General features: G+C 43.0%; 1 protein-coding gene across 1 annotated transcript in view; it reads right to left on the reverse strand.

The window, feature by feature from the left end:
- The window catches only part of LOC126187667 (heterogeneous nuclear ribonucleoprotein C-like), a 458272-nt gene that overhangs the window by 280006 nt on the left and 160899 nt on the right, over positions 1–17367 (reverse strand). Inside the window, exon 4 of the mRNA XM_049928896.1 lies at positions 13221–13299. Coding sequence (XP_049784853.1) covers positions 13221–13299 — 79 coding nt within the window. The remainder of the gene's footprint in view (positions 1–13220; positions 13300–17367) is intronic.

Consider the following 17367-nt stretch of genomic DNA (forward strand, 5'->3'; position numbering starts at 1 on the left):
TACACCAAATGCTGAGCTATACGATATTTATTATTTATTCGCCTACAAACTTTATAAAAAAACTTGTTACGTATACATGGCGGATAAAAATAAATACTGAAAATGTAGGATAACAGAAACCAAAATATTTATCCTCTTAGCATGGGTCCTCACGAGCCGTTGCTATGATAACAGCGAAGTGTGCTTACTATCCGCCACTCACTTCAGTAACAGATACTGTCCTGGTCAGCAGAAATGTGTGAGACGCACCATCTAATTCGACTCAAATTCCAAGTGCAACAATGTTTGATACTGAAGTCAAGGGAAGCTCGTACCCGTACATTCGCAGTTATCTCGTAGACCGTTCATTTGCGGATCTACGCTTCCTGGAACGTCTTTGCTTGCGTTGTGCACACTTTCACCCATGTCCACTTTTGCTACTGTAATACGTCATGTACAGAAATCCTAAAGCTGGGTCGCCCTAGCAACCCTTTTCAGCTTGGAGCCCCAAGCGCCCGCTTGTGTCGCTTGGGCCTTAAGGTGGCCTGAATTTAGAAGCTCGTACTGTTTCAGGAGAACACGAGGTCGTTTTTTAGGGTTTAACAGACAGACGTCCCACCATGAGAAACTGCACGAAATCTTTATTTCTCGCCAGTGCGAGTATAAGCAATCAAAAAGTGACGCGTATCTCGGCCCTATTGCGAAATTCTACTGAGGGATGTTCAGGTGCTTACTTGTGGTGAAATGAACGCTTTATCATATGCGCTGTAACAAAGAACTCTAACACGCCAGGGCGAACTAAAGAAAAATCAGTTAGTACGACAAATACGTTCGAACCTAAAGTACGTGTCAGACAGTAGGCGAATATGAAGCGAAATTCTAATGTCCAGTGGCCGTGCGGTTCTAGGCGCTACAGTCTGGAGCCGAGCGACCGCTACGGTCGCAGTTTCGAATCCTGCCTCGGGCATGGATGTGTGTGATGTCCTTAGGTTAGTTAGGTTTAATTAGTTCTAAGTTCTAGGCGACTGATGACCTCCGAAGTTAAGTCTCATAGTGCTCAAAGCCATTTGAACCATTTCTACTGTCCAGCAAGACACATTCTTTCGTGTGAGCAGTTAATCCGCGCAACTCGTCGCCAATCTGTTGAAGTATGAACTGGAACGCCATACTTACAGATGAAACCAAAGTGATTGTTTTTACCACTGTTTAAACAAGAAGATTGGTTCTCAGAGGTTAAAACGAAGTTCGTAATAATCGTGGTACGAAAACGAAACATACACTTTCATTTGGATAATGTGTGTCGTGCAAGGATGTAAGGAGTTTCCGGCTTGTGTTCATCGATACTAATTTGGGCTCACGTTACTTATAGAGTCTAAACCTTAGTTTTCAGCTATAATGTTGGTTTCCACACGGTACATGATTCGAGGATGTGACCTCCCTACAGTGCGTGACACTATGACACATACACAAGCTTCCATGGCCGTGTGAAGGTGTTACGTCACGCATGCCGATGTTTCGTTCTGTAGAGGGGTATAACATGCCTATTTCAACTTCAACAGAGAAGAGAAGACTTCGAAGAAAGGAATGGTGAGGAGTAGTAGCAGCGTTTCCTGATCGGTAAAAACAGAAGAGGAAGATACAATTTAGGATTAAGCTTACGGAAGATTCTCATTTAACTCTTTCTCAGATTCATTAGGCACCGATTTCCATTACGTTCGGAAGGAAGGAGGGGTTCGAACGCTATTCGTTCATTCACAGGTATTGCCTCCATGATGTTCTAAATAACTGACGACTTTTTTTCTGCTTCTTCTATCTAATGATCTCATCTCAGTGTTTCGTTAAACGTCAAACCAGCATTTTCTTATTTTCCGCACATCACGTGATATCGACTTCCGGCGAAAGTATGAAGTCCGTTAAGTGCCTTAAAGGATATTCCTCCAATGGATCCCAAATAACCCTTCATATTTCTAGCTGGCATAGTAAACACACCGGAACACATGCGACAATCAGTGGTAAGAGGATGCTCTGAACCCAAAAGCTGCATCGCTTGTGACATATTCCGCCATACCAGGGAATTTGATTCTCCCTGTAAATGTAATTCTTCGTATCTGAAGACCCGCTTTACCATCTCCCTACCAGTGACAAGAGCAGCAGTATCTGGATATCAGCAGCATGCCCGTGGCGATATTTGTGCGGAAGCACACTGGAAACAAGTTATAAATCGAATACCGTGTCCGCCGATGTATATGGCGGCATGGTGATCAACAGGATAGCGCCAAGAACTACTCATATGAATGCATAGAAAACGGAGATTCCGGTTCGACCCACTTTGGATATCCATCTCTGCGCATAGTTATCGCTTTTCTGTCTTGTGTTAGGTTCAAAAATGGCGCTGAGCATTATGGGACTTAACAACTGAGGTCCCCTAGAACTTAGAACTACTTAAACCTAACTAACCTAAGGACATCACACACATCCACGCCCGAGTCAGGATTCGAACCTGCGACCGTAGCGGTCCTTTTGTTAAGGATGGATGCTATCCGTAGAAGTTGGAACGTTTTGATTTATCGATGGCACTTTCCAGTCACTCAGTCTGAAAGAGGATACTCCGCCTTCTGTTATATATTATCGTTTCTTCCTGTTCCATCTGTGTATGATCACAAACTTCCGAATACATTCTTCAGGAGAAAGAGGTCAAGGAACGGAAAAATTAGGACATGTTGCACTATCTGTTAGTATCTACACTCCATCTAAGAGGAAACTGTTTCCGGAACATAATGCTGTCAAAATTTGTAGATACACAACTGTAGCTCACAAACGCCGATTTGCTATGAAATTTGTTTCGCGCGACATTCGCATGTTTTTGAAGACTCTAATAATATGATCTTACTCACACAGATATACACTAATTTTAAGAGGAAGATTGTCTTAACAAGAATACGACCGACAATATTTGAAAAAAGCACTAATATACTGACACAAATTATGTTTTGTGGGGAACGCGTAAACGTTTGCAATTAGTGGAAGATAACGACGGAACTATACATGGTGGTATACATCCTTAGAGAATACAAGATACACTGAATTTAACTGACAAAAGGACAAGATGTAAAAGTGGAAGAATTGAAGCAGGCGAAAGGGAATACACTTGTCTAAAAATGAGACTCACATAAAGTGCAAAATGGCTAAGCAGAACTGACTAGTTGGCTAATGTAAGGCTGCAGAAGCATGCATAACAAGGGGAGAGACAGATGCCGCCTCCAGCAAAGCCGGAGAGGACTTTGGAGGAAAGAAGCAGCTGTCTGAATGTCAAGAGCTACTAAGCAAAGACGTGAGAGCGGAAAGGCGGAAGGAATATGTAGATGTTCTATACGAGGAAATTATAGGAAATATTATACATAGAGAATAGAAAGCAGAAGCATATGAGACGGGAGATATGATTGTGAAAGAACAATTTGCCACAGCACTGAAAGAGTACAGTAGAATGAAGACTCCTCGTATAGGCAACGATCACTCAGATTTATTGATATCTTTGGGAGAGCAAGCCATGACAATAGCATTCCACAAGGTATACGAGACAGATGGAATTCCCTCAGACTTCAGGAAGAATGTAATAACTGCAACTGCGAAGAAGGCACGTGGTGACACGTGTGCACGCTGCCGAAATGTCTGTTTAATGAGTCGGTTTCAGAACACACGAATTATGTACAGAAGAATGGAAAAACTGATAGAAACCAACGATAAATTTAAGAACAAGCAAGGCAATACTGATCCTAAGACTTCACTTAGAAGAAAGGTTTAAGAAAGGCAAGTCTATGTTTACAGCATCTTTACACTTAAGAGAAAGCTTTTGACAATTTGACTCTACTACAATCTTTGAAATTCTGAAGGTAACATGGGTAAAACATCGGGTGCGGAAAGTTTTAAAACTTGTACATAAACCAAACAGCAGTTATAAGAGAGAAAGGGCATTAGAGGGAAGCAACAGTCGATCAAAGGATGAGGCACGGTTTGAGCCCATCCCTGATGTTACAATCTGTACAATGAGCAAGCTGTGAAGAGAAGCAAGGGCAAATTACGAAAGCGACTAAAGGTCCGGGAGATGAAAGTAAAACATTGAGGCTCTATTAGAGACCGTAAAGTACTTGGAAAAGCAATTGAACGGAATGGACAGTGTCTTGAAAAGGTATTAAAGGTATTACAAGAAAAACATCGACAAAAGCAAAACAAGTATAACGAAATGTACTCTAAGTAAATCAGGCGATGCTGAGCAAGCTACATTAGGAAATGAGATCCAAAGTAGTAAATGAGTTTTGTTATTTGAGCAGCAAAATAACTGATCATGACCGAAGTGGAGAGAATACAAAATGCAGAGTGACAATAGCAAGGAAAGAAATTCTGAAAGAGGAATTGGTTAACATCCAATCCATATACAGTACACTGACGAGCCAAAGAAACTGGTACAACTCCCCAGTATCGTGTACAGCACGCAGAAGTGCCGCAACACGACGTGGCATGGACTCGACTAATGTCTGAAGTAGTGCTGGAGGGGACGGACACCACGAATCCTGCAGGGCTGTCCATAAATACGTAAGAGTACGAGGGGGTGTAGATCTCTTGCAAGGCATCCCAGACATACTCAATAAATTCATGTCTGGTGGCCAGTGGAAGTGTTTAAACTTAGGAAAGTATTCCTGGAGCCACTCCGTAGCGTTTCTGCAACTGTGAGGTGTCACACTGTCCTGCTGCTGGAATTGTCCACGTCCGTCGGAATGCACATCGGTCATGAGTGGATTCAGGCGATCAGACAGGATGCTTACGTGCGTTTCACCTGTCAGAGTCGTATCTAGACGTATTAGGGGGACCATATCACTCCAACTACATACGCCCACAACATTACAGAGCCTCCACCAGCTTGAACAGGCCCCTTTCTGACGCGCAGAGTCCATTGATTCATGAGGTTGTCTCTGTTGTGTCAAGACAATGCACACAATGCAAGGGAGCCGAAAGGCACGCGCTTAAACTCACGCAGGCTGGCGTGAAGTCTGAAACAGGATACGTAATGAATGCTATAAAGAAAAGTAGGTAGCTTCTGGAATACTTAACTTTAATCCACATTTGTAGAACATCGCTCTTGATGATACATTAATAGGATCTCAATATCTATACTGGTAATGGCGCCTTGCTAGGTCGTAGCAAATGTAGCTGAAGGCTATGCTAACTATCGTCTCGGCAAATGAGAGCGTCTTTGTCAGTGAACCATTGCTCGCTAAGTCGGCTATACCACTGGGGCGAGTGCTAGTACGTCTCTCTAGACCTGCCGTGTGGCGGCGCTCGGTGTGCAATTACTGACAGTGGCGACACGCGGGTCCGACGTATACTATCGGACCGCGGCCGATTTAAAAGCTACCACCTAGCAAGTGTGGTGTCTGGCGGTGACACCACAGTCTCCATACCCGTAAACATCCATACAGCCAATACAATTTGAAACTACACTCGTCCGACCAGGCAACATGTTTCCAGTCATCAACAGTCCAATGTAGGTGTTGACGCGATTCATAAAGCTTTGTGTCTTGTAGTCATCAAGGGTACACGAGTGGGCCTGCGGTTACGAAAACACTTATAGATTATATACTAGTATGCATATGGTTAATGAGCTGCAGCCATCTAGAACGAAATTAGAATTATATATTAAAACCTTCAGCTGCTGACGGACGTTGATGTATATATCAACGGGGACAGGTGAAAATGTGTGCCTCGTCTGACATGTCCGAAAGAACAGACACCATATCCATATAAGTATATAGTTCTGGCAATACATGCCATGACCTTCCTCTTCTGTGCGGATGCACACATATTGCCCGAACTCTTACGGGACTTGGTAAGAATGTCTTCCACGAGCAATGAGTGTATTGAGTAGGGACACTATGAATGTAGTGAGCGGACATATAAGGTGAGAATGTGGGTCTCGCGGAAGGCGTGGGCGAGATAGCCCCTGCAGTCGCACAATCCTCTGTGCCCCCGGTGGCTCAGATGGATAGAGCGTCTGCCATGTAAGCAGGAGAACCCGGTTTCGAGTACTTGTCGGGACACACATTTTCACCTGTCCCCGTTGATATATATCAACGCCCGTCAGCAGCTGAAGGTATTAATATATAATTCTAATTTCATATAGATTATGTTTCATTGAATGTTTCACACGCTGACACTTGTTGATGGCCGAGCATTGAAATTTGCGGAAGGGTTGCACTTCTGTCTCGTTGAACGATTCTCTAAAGTCGTCGTCGTTCCCGTTATTGCAGGATCTTTTTCCCGCTGCAGCAATGTCGGATATTTGGTGTTTTACAGGATTCCTGAGATTCGCGGTACACTCGTGAAATGATACTAAAATGTAGACTTTCACGGCCGTAAATATAATGTCCATTATAATTATCCGGGCTGTTATGCCGTGGTCGGTTGATGAATTTTGTCTCAATTCCCAACGTTTCGTCTCCGACTGCGGGAGACATCTTCAAGGGGGTCCGTAGGTCGATGGAAGGTCCAACACACCCACTGGCTCGCTACTGGCTGTGGGGTCCACTGGAATCCAATTGTGGATTCGTATTACTTAAGTAATAAGTGTTCAGTGATGGTAGCCACGGGCCTATAACTCAATTAGTTAAAAAGTCGGGGAATTAAGTATTCGTTTTATACGCTGGAAATAATTCTTCCCCGCCAAGTGAAACCACCCAACGGCACGCCTGAAAGCTGGGAGAGGGGGGGGGGGGGGGTTAGCAGTTTTCATGTTCACTAATCGCAGAATTCAGAGAAGTCACAAGCTGTGTTCGGCCGAACTGCCGCCACCACAGCGTCACCAACCTGAGCACTGCCTTCCGCAGTAGGGACTGTTTGCATTCCCACTTTCAGTCAAGTGCGCTACTGTTTGGCTACGATGATTCGACGGTTTCACTAGTGCTGCTACAAGCGGAGAAAATCGGCACTACCTGAAAGACATTCATTTGTCTCGGAGCAACGCCAACGTTAATCTGCCCCTAGACGGAAGTATTATTGTGCACATTGAAGGCTTGTGTGCACTAGCAAGTAACTTCTACAAGCACTTGCTGAGGAGTTTATCTTAGCACAAAAACTTACTCAAGTCCAAGTCTTCAAGCCGATGGGGCAAGTTAATTTCAGGGACTTATTGCAGAAGCACCGTTGTTGCATTATTGTTAGTGAACAAAAATCGTGATAAAACACAAAAATAATGATACAGAAAAATAAAACGTTAGGTCGAAGAAATGGATTCAGAGGAACAGTATTGGTGTTGGTAAGAAACACTACTGAATGAACTAAAATCAGAGGACCTGACATAGATGTAAACTTTCTTAGGATAGATTTAAAACTTTCTTAGGATGTAGTATGGAAGTATTCAACACATCTGGTCTACTGTACAATCAAATATTCGATAACAGTGTACAAAAATGAGGCATGCTACTTCACCAAGAGCCTGCCTTTTCATTGCTATTCGATTTTTGGATATTCATCACTTCTTTTTTTTATAATACAGTGTGGCGCAGGGAAACGGGAAATTACGAAATAACGTCATTTCCATGAATAAATTCATAAAACTAGTAATTTATTAACGAAAGTGAATGTATTCAGTATGCCATTATTCAGTATGTCTTTACAATCAAAATGTCCAAAAGTGTCTCTTTACTTTTTAAAGATGACATCGGAAAGATGTGCTCCCATTCGGCGTTCACACTTTAACAGCCTGTTATGAAAACTCTCGAATGCGCGGTGTAGCAAATCTTGGGGAATGGCAGTGATTTCGTTTTCAATGTTCTCCTTCAGTTCATGGATTGTTGCAGGACGTGTACGGTACACTTTGCCTTTAAGACATCCCCACAGGAAGAAGTCGCACACACACTAAGATCAGGAGATCTCGCAGGCCATGCTATGTCACCGTTAGTGAAATAATGCGTCTTCCAAACAATTGACGAACTGCTGCCATCGATTGTCGAGCAGTGTGTGACGTGGCTCCGTCCTGCTGAAACTACATGTTTTCGACGTTAAGATTAAGCTCGTACAGTCTCGGTGTAAAGAATGTTTGAAGCATTTCAACATATCTAGCGGATGTTACTGTCACTGCACTACCATCCTCACGTTCAAAAAAATAAGGGCCGATAACACCATGACATGATACAGCACACCATATTGTGACCTTGGCGCTATGTAGTGGTCGCTGGTGAAACTCACAAGGATTGCCCTGTGCCCAATAACGAAAATTCTGTTTCATCACGAATCCGTTCTGGTGGAAATTGGCTTCGTCTGATATCCATAAATTACCAAGGAAATTCGCGTCCTCGTTGATTTTAGCCAATATCTGGTTACTAAACTCCATACGTGACGCTGGGTCTCATTCATGTAAGTGTTGTACAATCTGCAACTTATAGGGGTGGATGTCTAATTCGTGCAGTATTCTTTGTAAGCTTCGTCGCTTAATCCCTAGCGAAGATGCATGTTATCGAACGGAGCGGCGAGGACTTCTCTCGATTGCAGCTCTAGCAGCTGCAATGTCCTCTGGGGTACGTACCGTTGGAATGCCACCTGTAAGTTTTTTTTTTTTTTTCAAGACACATCCTGTTTCTTCAAAATTACGCACCCACGTTGTAATCGCATGCGCATATGGGACACGCCCATGACGTCAAGCTGGTAATGCTGTCGAAATGTTCTCTGCGCGGCAGTCGCACTATCACCATTTTTGTAAAACGCTCCCACAGCTACCGAACGTTCCGCACCAGTCCAATTCTCCATGATTACTAAATGGCAATGCGTTCACATCAATTGTGCAAAGTTTCGAACATCTGCCGGCGCTACAGTGCTGCCAACTGTAACGTTCAAAATTTTCCGTTCCCCTGCGCCACCCTGTATAAGTACTCCGTCTTCGGGCCACGAGTGGCCTACCGGGACCATCCGACTGCCGTGTCATCCTCCGAGGAGGATGCGGATAGGAGGGGCGTGGGGTCAGCACACCGCTATCTCGGTCGTTATGATGGTATTCTTGACCGAAGCCGCTATTATTCGGTCGAGTAGCTCCTCAATTGCCATCACGAGGCTGAGTGCACCCCGAAAAATGGCAAAAGCGCATGGCGGCCTCGATGGTCACCCATCCAAGTTCCGACCACGCCCGACAGCGTTTAACTCGGTGATGTCACGGGAACCGGTGTATCCACTGCGCCAAGGCCGTTTCATTTTTTTTAACAAACGTAATGCATTTATGTTTACGGTAACATTAAAAAAAATCCGCTAACATCAGAAGACGTCTGACGTGTGTATTGTGTTTCTACTTTTCCTTCTGGTGGAACAAATTGATTGGTAAATCCATTTCGCACTTCCTTGGCTAGTAGTGCCAATTATGTGTGTTTATGACCTCCAATGGTATATTCGTTTCGGCCCGTATGTCTCTGCACCGTTCTCCTTTTCGACACTAGCATTTTCGCACCGGTACTCGTCATGGACATCTGTTAGTTTCAGAAAAACTCCCAGAAACTGGCAGATCCAGCAAGTACTTGCAGCAAGAGGCAAGAAACTAGAAAGAAATGATATTCTCTGCAATGATTTGGAACTCCTGGTAGATTAAAGCTGTGAACCAAATCCAGATTCGAACCTGGGAACCCGATCTGGCACACAGTTTTACACTACCAGGAAGTTTCATGCAAGACCCTGTTTCCACTAACCTGTGGAAAGAACTTCTTGAAGTTGACGAAACTTGCGGACGTCGGCATGCTGTAGGTTGCGGGGAGGTTCACTTTAAAGAATTTGCTAAAGTAACTACAATAGTACTGCACCACGGTTTACTGCTGTGTGATGCGCCGCTGTCGTGTTGTGTTTTGTTCGCGTGTCTTTACGTTATCAAATGGGTCAATAGGCCGTCTCTGGACCGTCACGGCGTTCTTCAGGTTCACTGCTGATTCCTAAGAGGAAAAGAAACATGTAATTCGCAGCGATGAAAGTAAAATCATAGAAAATATATAAAAGTACTTCGACGCAGAAAAGGAGAAGGACCTAGTACATTCACTTACGCAGTCTCAGTTACGAGCTGCTATGTAAGTACGCAGGAAAGTACGTTTCCAGTTTTACACGGCTGAGGAGGTTTTCCAAATCTAGCCTAGTACCGCTGGAAAGAAACGGCAACTACTCGTTATATTGTTATATTTCCATTATTTACCCCTGTTTGTCAGTAATTCGAAATGAGTGCTTATTAGGTCGCAGTTGCTTACAGATGCATTTTTCATTTTCCAGTAATATGTATTATATTATTTCTAAACTTAGCAAAATAGCCTAGGTGAAGGATTTCTGTAGGCGCACCGTAGTTGGCGCATCGCGTAGTTGTGTGGGAATGAATGTGCAGCCGCCTCCTATTCCTCCACTCCCACCATTCACGTGCGAAGAGCCAAACTGCAGTGCGCGTAGAGTTCTGTTAAATCTTTACTTTTGACATACTTTCAGTGAAGTCCAACTAGCTGATAAATATACTTTCTCCAACTCAGGATGAGACGCGGCAATGTCATGTACGAAACAAGCGACTTCATTGGTCATTATATTCGAAACACTCTTAAAGAGTTCTATAACGTCAGATTGTGTCCACCTTGTGGAAGCTTTTGCCAGTCTTGCGAGAGAAGACTAGATGCAGATGGGGACGTACATCCCTCGCAGATGTATTGAAATCAATGGGTTTTGTTTGACGTCGACTGCATAACGAACTAACTACATTGGTGGAATGTCCTGACATTCTCTCTTCGTTCCATTTTCCAGGTACAGATGAAAAACATTAGGCAAGTTGCCAGTGAGGTGTTCTACTTCGACGAGTTGTGGATAGATAACAACGTGACGTTCGGAAAATGCTGACAAGCAGAAGATATTGCTGAATGAGCTAGCACCTCAAAGAGACTGACTGTTGCTAGCGTGGGATCCAAGAACAGATTGACTAATCGCATCTCCAGTTCCGGGCGAAGGCCCAACATCCGCTAATCTTGAAAAACGGATTGCAGATATAGTATATAATATTCTGTGACTCATGTATAATGCGCCATACCACAGCAGGCAGATCGACAGCACGGCAGGCCCATTTCACTGCAGTTCTTGGTTGGCTTCACAGTGCGAGACTAACCGCCATTTTATTTCACATATCGGCTTCCACCAGTCTGGAAGCGACCGTGTGCAGATTCGATCACCTTCACTCTGGATGCACTCGTGTTACAACTATCGTGGCATCTACAGCCGTGATTAAGATGCAAATACGCTATCTGCACCGCGAGCAACCAGCATTACGATTTTATCGATGTCAATACGGCAGACTTGGTCTCGTTGCAGCTGTCTTTGCGTTCGCAGGTCTGTAATTTTACCCTATCCTCTTCATTAAGTCAGCTAACCAGGAAAAAGAATCCTCTGCTGCAGGTAATGAAGGCTGATGTCTCCACGCTACGGGGAACAGAACATTAGGAAAGGTATGTGTCTGATGAGAGCAGAGAGACAGTATATCTCATTTCCATCCCATATACCTACAGTCCCAAACCAAACGTCAAGGTTCAACAAAATGTTCAGCAGTAATGAAACAGACGGAAATCAGCCTTAAAATATAAACCGACTTCTTCTGAAATATGCCTTTTATTGTATATACAAGTTCAGTGGGGTAGTTTAGAGATATTAGTTAAAATCTGTTACCCACATGCTTTTTATTCCTGAGTCCCTTGTTCATAATGACGATTCTTAATCTGCATTTGCGACTGTTTCCGAGACGACGTACTTCTGGATCAGATGGACCCATGACATCTGGGAAAATAAATTACAAACACAAGAATTATTTTCTTGTCGATGTACATCAAGGAAGTGCTCCTTTTTCCTAATTACTAGGGCGTACTGAAAAGTGACGCGAACAAATTTTTTAAATTTTGTTCTCAATATCGCTTGAGGTATTACATGTCAAGCTTCGTTGACGCAAGTTGCAACCCTCTGTCGCTAGAACTGTAGCGTGTATCATAGCCGTAACTATGTCTGTGCGTGAGAAACAGCGTGCTGCAATCGATCTTATATCCGCGGCGTCAGAAAAAAAGACACGAATTCGAGCAGTTCGTCCACAAATGAAGCACCCTGTACTTCATCATCATAAGGTAGACCTCACACGAGCGCTGCGACACCTGTAACAATCCGACGCCGTGGGTTCATTGCCATCGATCATCCACCACACGATTTTCATCTGTTTCCAAAACTTAAAGGGCAACTTCGAGGAGTCCACTTAGATTGATAGTGATGAAAGGGTGCAAGTGAAGGTGAAGTTCTGATTCCGTCAACAAAGTCAGGCATGTATCTACAGTGATGTTATCAGCATCTGGTCTCTCATTGGGAGACATGCGTTCGTCGCCAAGGTGACTATGTTAAGAAATAAATACGGTGACATGAAGAATAAGGATATGGAATGTTAATTAATTTTGTTTAATTTAAAAAGCTTTAAGAGTTTTCACATAAAAAGACTGAGTTGTCTACGTTTTCACCATGCCTTCGTATTACCATGATCTACCAAGCGCCAAAGGAGAATACAATTGACGTTCTATACTTTTATTCTTATTATGATTGTGAAAGTTGGTCCTGTAATGAACTAGGGGTTAACATCACCTAATCACCTTGTGTCCGTACTTGTCAGTAGAGGATAATATGCAGCAGACCTATTAAACTGACATAAACTGCGTTACAGTATCTCAGAAACTGGAAGCTCATTGAACCTGAGTCTCACCGAAAACTTTCGTTTACGTAGTTTCCAAAGAAGACACGTCACGCATTCCGTGCATTTAATTTTCCATTAAAATGTCGGTCCCTCCTGATAATATTTCTTCTAGACACGAGTGAGTGGAATTACCTAAACCACACATTTTTGCTCAAAAAGAAAGAATCGAAATTTTTAGGTTGACAGACGATACGAGTACACTAGAAATTCAAATGTTAATGTTCGTACAGAACCCAAATTACACGAAACCAGTAACTTTCTTACCGAAAATTTTTCTTTCAACGTGTAACAACTAAGAAGAAACTACAGTCTTTGATTAGTGTTAGTGCTACTAACAAGTTAAATAGCCAACTTCATGCGTGAAGAATTTCACATCGTCAAAAATCTAATTCCATGTAATGAAACATCCGAACATATTTCTATCTATTTAAAAAATTACAAGTAAATTAGTTTACTTATATTTTGTAAAAAAACTCACCAGTCATTTCCAGTTTTTGCCATATTTTGCCTTTTCCTACCAGTCTGATGGGCTTTAGGCTCTGCAACCATGTTTACATCTGTAAAAAACACTGACAGTTACATGTCAGCCAAAAAATCTGCATTTTAAGGTGGACTCAAATACAAAACCAGCTTCTTCAAAATACAAAATAAAAACTGCACATTCCACTGTTAAGTTTGGAAAAAAACACTTTGTAAGTTAACGGTTGTCTTCCTCTGCTGCAGCGGTAACACCATGTAAAAATAAAATACAAAAATATTTCTTAAAAATTATGCACATGTTGTTAAAAACTACAGTTTTGTGTTAAATTAAGAGCTCAAAAGTCAAAAACGAAAATGTCTTCTGTACGTCTCCATTCAACGGAGCGGGTATAAGGTTGCCGAAAAATTCTGGAATTCGTCAAAAGTTCTAAAATCGATAGTTGTATCTCCGACGCAAGTGCGTGTTTCCCTGGTTTACAATCGAGTTAAGAAAAACGCCGGGCAATATTTCCGCGTCCCCTCAACAGGAACGCTGAACGCAGCTTGCGTGGAGAGCCGAGCCGCTTCGCACGGCTAACACGCGGCGCTTATCGCCCGCTAGATGGAAGTCAAACAGAGATTGTGATGCAGACGGGCCCGCTGCTATGCAAATGAAGAGATCTGCCGCTGATGCCGCTTCAAGGACAAGAAGCGAACTGCGGGCCGGGGCTTCTTGCGCTGCGTCAACACGCCCGCCGCCCGGCCTTCAGATTATCGGATTTGCGAAGACGTCGGCGAATTGTCTTAATTTGGGAACCAAATGACGGCTCCCCGCTGCGATCGTTACAATCGTGTGACATTAGTAGGTGCCTCGCCGGGTCTGCCCCTCTGTTGCTTTTACTCTGTCCCGGCAGGAGCGCTATGTGCACCTACCTTCAGTCTGCGACGAAGCAACGACGAAGCTGAAAGCACAGGCAGATCACACAGAGTACGTCAAGTCAACTGAAACTGTAGCCATTGAAAACTCATATGCGCTAAGAAGGAAGTTCTGTGCTAACAATACTACTGCAGGTATATAACGGTGTAGGAGGCAAGTGTAATTCATTCTTCCTTCTTTTCCCTAGCGTCCATCCCGTCTAAGACGTGGGCCACTTCGTCAGGATTTGCTGAATTTTATTTTATTATTTAACTTTGTGGCCGGATGCCTTTTCAAGTGCCACATACGTCGACGTTACCCAAAGTGGGGAAGTCGGTCAGTGAATCTATGAATTTTGTGCTCTATGTTACAGTATTTTTAAAAGTTTTCGTATAATTTGGAAGCCATTTGCCTACAAGAGCTTTGGAAACCATAACAAACACACTCAGGCTGTCCAGTGTACCAGTTGGTGGTCGTTAATTCGCTGCGCATCCGCGATCCGGGTCTTGGCTCACCTCCCAGTACCGCAAGCTAGCGCGTGTGCGTTACGTAGTGTTGTCTCTTTAGGACGCCGACATCGTGGTCGTCATCAACGATGCATTACACAGAACGACCAGCTATAACGAGCACTTTCTCAGCATTTTATTATCTAGCGTGATGCCACTGCGGCTAGAAACACACAACACTGGCTACAAAATCACTAAAATTCCAAAAACCGACAAAATGTGCAAGTGCACCAAGATAAAGTGTGCTAGTTAATTCTTCTATAGGAACAAGAGTGTTTACAAAAATTTTCCATTGTACTGCCTAGTGCTTTCAGCTTCATATTAGCGTGAAGAAGGCAAAACAGAAAGTGAAAGTCTGTGGGACGAAGAGATCTACAATTATTTGTTAGGGCATGAACACTCAGGAAAAGCTACTGCTTCTTATCCAACAGCAAACTTTTGAAAGCGAAATTATGATATAATAATATTTATTCTGTGACTAAACCACACTACTTCCATTATTAATATAGACTCTTTCAAAATATTCGTTCAAACGAAACGATACAACGTATCCACTTCAAACCTTAACCTTTTAATAGCAAGGCTTTTTACTTATAACCGTAATCTCCTTGCTGCAGCCTGCTGCCGCCAGAGACTGCTAGTATAGAATGTGAGAACTATATCACAACAGAAAATCCTTCAGTTACTAAAATTGGCCAAGGTCAAATAGGACAAGGGGACTGAGAGTTTCGCACAAATTTAATTATATCTACAGATGGTTCATCCATCCCGGAAATCGAGAATCTCTATGATTTTTGTCTGTTATCGATACCGATAGCCCAAGTATGGGTACTGCAAATTCCGAGACTTTCGAGAATATTTTTCCAGTTAATTTTTTTGTGTAATTTCACTCTTGCTAAAGTAATTTGTCATTTACTTTATTAATTCTGGAGTGTTATTAACATGCTGTGCTAATTAGCAACACCAGTTATTTAAACTTCTTTAAAATTCGTTATCTTTTTTTCCTTTAGTTGTACTGTGAAATATTTCTTCTTGCCATATTTCACGATTTTAGGTCAATGGGAAGTACCCTCTATAGGTTTTGATGAGTGGGTTGGCGAGTGTCAAAATATGTGACATGTATGGCCATACTTTTGACTGAATTCACTATCTGAGAAAAAGGAGTCTTAATAGTGGGTCGGACAGGTAACGAAGAGATCGTATAAGGGTCCCGTTACTACTGATTGAGACACGGAACCTGAAACTGCTCAACACGTATTTCGCGTACACTACACCCAGCAGGGTCTTTATTTATGCTTGCCACAAAAAATTTGAGCGGAAGGGCTGCATTTCCAAAGGCTGAAATCTTGGTCGGCAACTTATGTCGGAGCAAAATGCTGATCGCGTTTCAACACCATTCCAGCGAAGTTCTCAGAAATTAATATGTCGAGGAAGTCGTGAGCTTCAGATCCCACATTCGTAACCGCTTTCACATGAACGGTATACACTGCAATTACTGTAGGCACTCACTCCAGGAGATTATGCTGCACGATGTGCCTCCTGCACCGAGTTGTTGGTAAGGACGAGGCAAAATTTCACACTGACGGGAAAGTTAACGGGCACAATGGTCGTTTTTGGGGAATAGAAAACCTCCATTTCTCCATCGAACGTGAACGAGATTCGCCAAAGGTCAATGTGTTACGTGCAGTGTTGAGTGAGATTTGCCGCTGCTGCTTTGTCAAGGAGAAAACTGTTACAGGATTTGCTACGTCGACACGCTTTCTTTGAGGCTTTTGTCCCAGCTGCAAGAAAACTCCAACAGATTCATCTAGGAACAAGATGGTGCACCTTCTCCCACCCACTTGTCTGTACTGCAAGACACAAGATGGCTCGACTGTGCAAAATTCTGACAAAGAGATGTGGTGCACATGGCCACCACCATCATCAGACTTAACCTCTTGGCGATTTTTTTATGGAGTTATGTCAATGGCCAAGTGTGCGTCGTCGTCGTCGGCGTCCCCCCCCCCCCCCTCACCATCCTTGCTACAGTTGTGGCATCGAATCGCAACTGCGGTCGAGTCCATCACCACCAGTCTATCGCACAAGGTTCGTTGAGAGTTCGAATATGGTCACAACGTGTGCCGTGTAACCTGAGGAATACATATAGAGTCTCTGAAATCTGCAAAACGGGGTACTCTGATTAACAGATAAGGTTTGAAGCTAGTAAATTGTATCGTTTCCTTTGCATGAACTTTTGAAAATGTAAAGTTCTTTTGCGTTCATCCTGTATGAATTATTTCAGTCTCGCGATAGTAACACGAATTTCTGGATTTTGTAGAATGCTGCGACGTTTCTGTGTTTTATTTTCAGTGCCTTGTCAGACGATGTGGTCAGTGTTACAGTTATGAGTCTGACCCCGTACAGCACGTCATTATATTTGATGTGACAAATGTCTAAGCAGCAATAAATAAACAAGTAAATAAAATAGAGCTTGGAAATTATCTCCAACCTTCGGGAAGTTCTTGAATATAATATGGAAATATATCCCATTTAATATCAACATAAATTTCCAGTGGAAAATAATCAGACGAAATGGAACTATTGTATTTTCCCCACGTTACTAATTCATTGATGAAAAACGGCTTCCATGTTATTATAGTTTAAAGCGAGTGCAGAAATTCCCGTGTCGCATGAAATCTTTACACTTTCCTTCTTACTACCGCGTTTACCTCTAACTTGTTAGAACCAAAGTAATCTGATGTATA

Source organism: Schistocerca cancellata, chromosome 5 (assembly GCF_023864275.1).
Source record: "Schistocerca cancellata isolate TAMUIC-IGC-003103 chromosome 5, iqSchCanc2.1, whole genome shotgun sequence".
Lineage (NCBI taxonomy): Eukaryota > Metazoa > Arthropoda > Insecta > Orthoptera > Acrididae > Schistocerca > Schistocerca cancellata.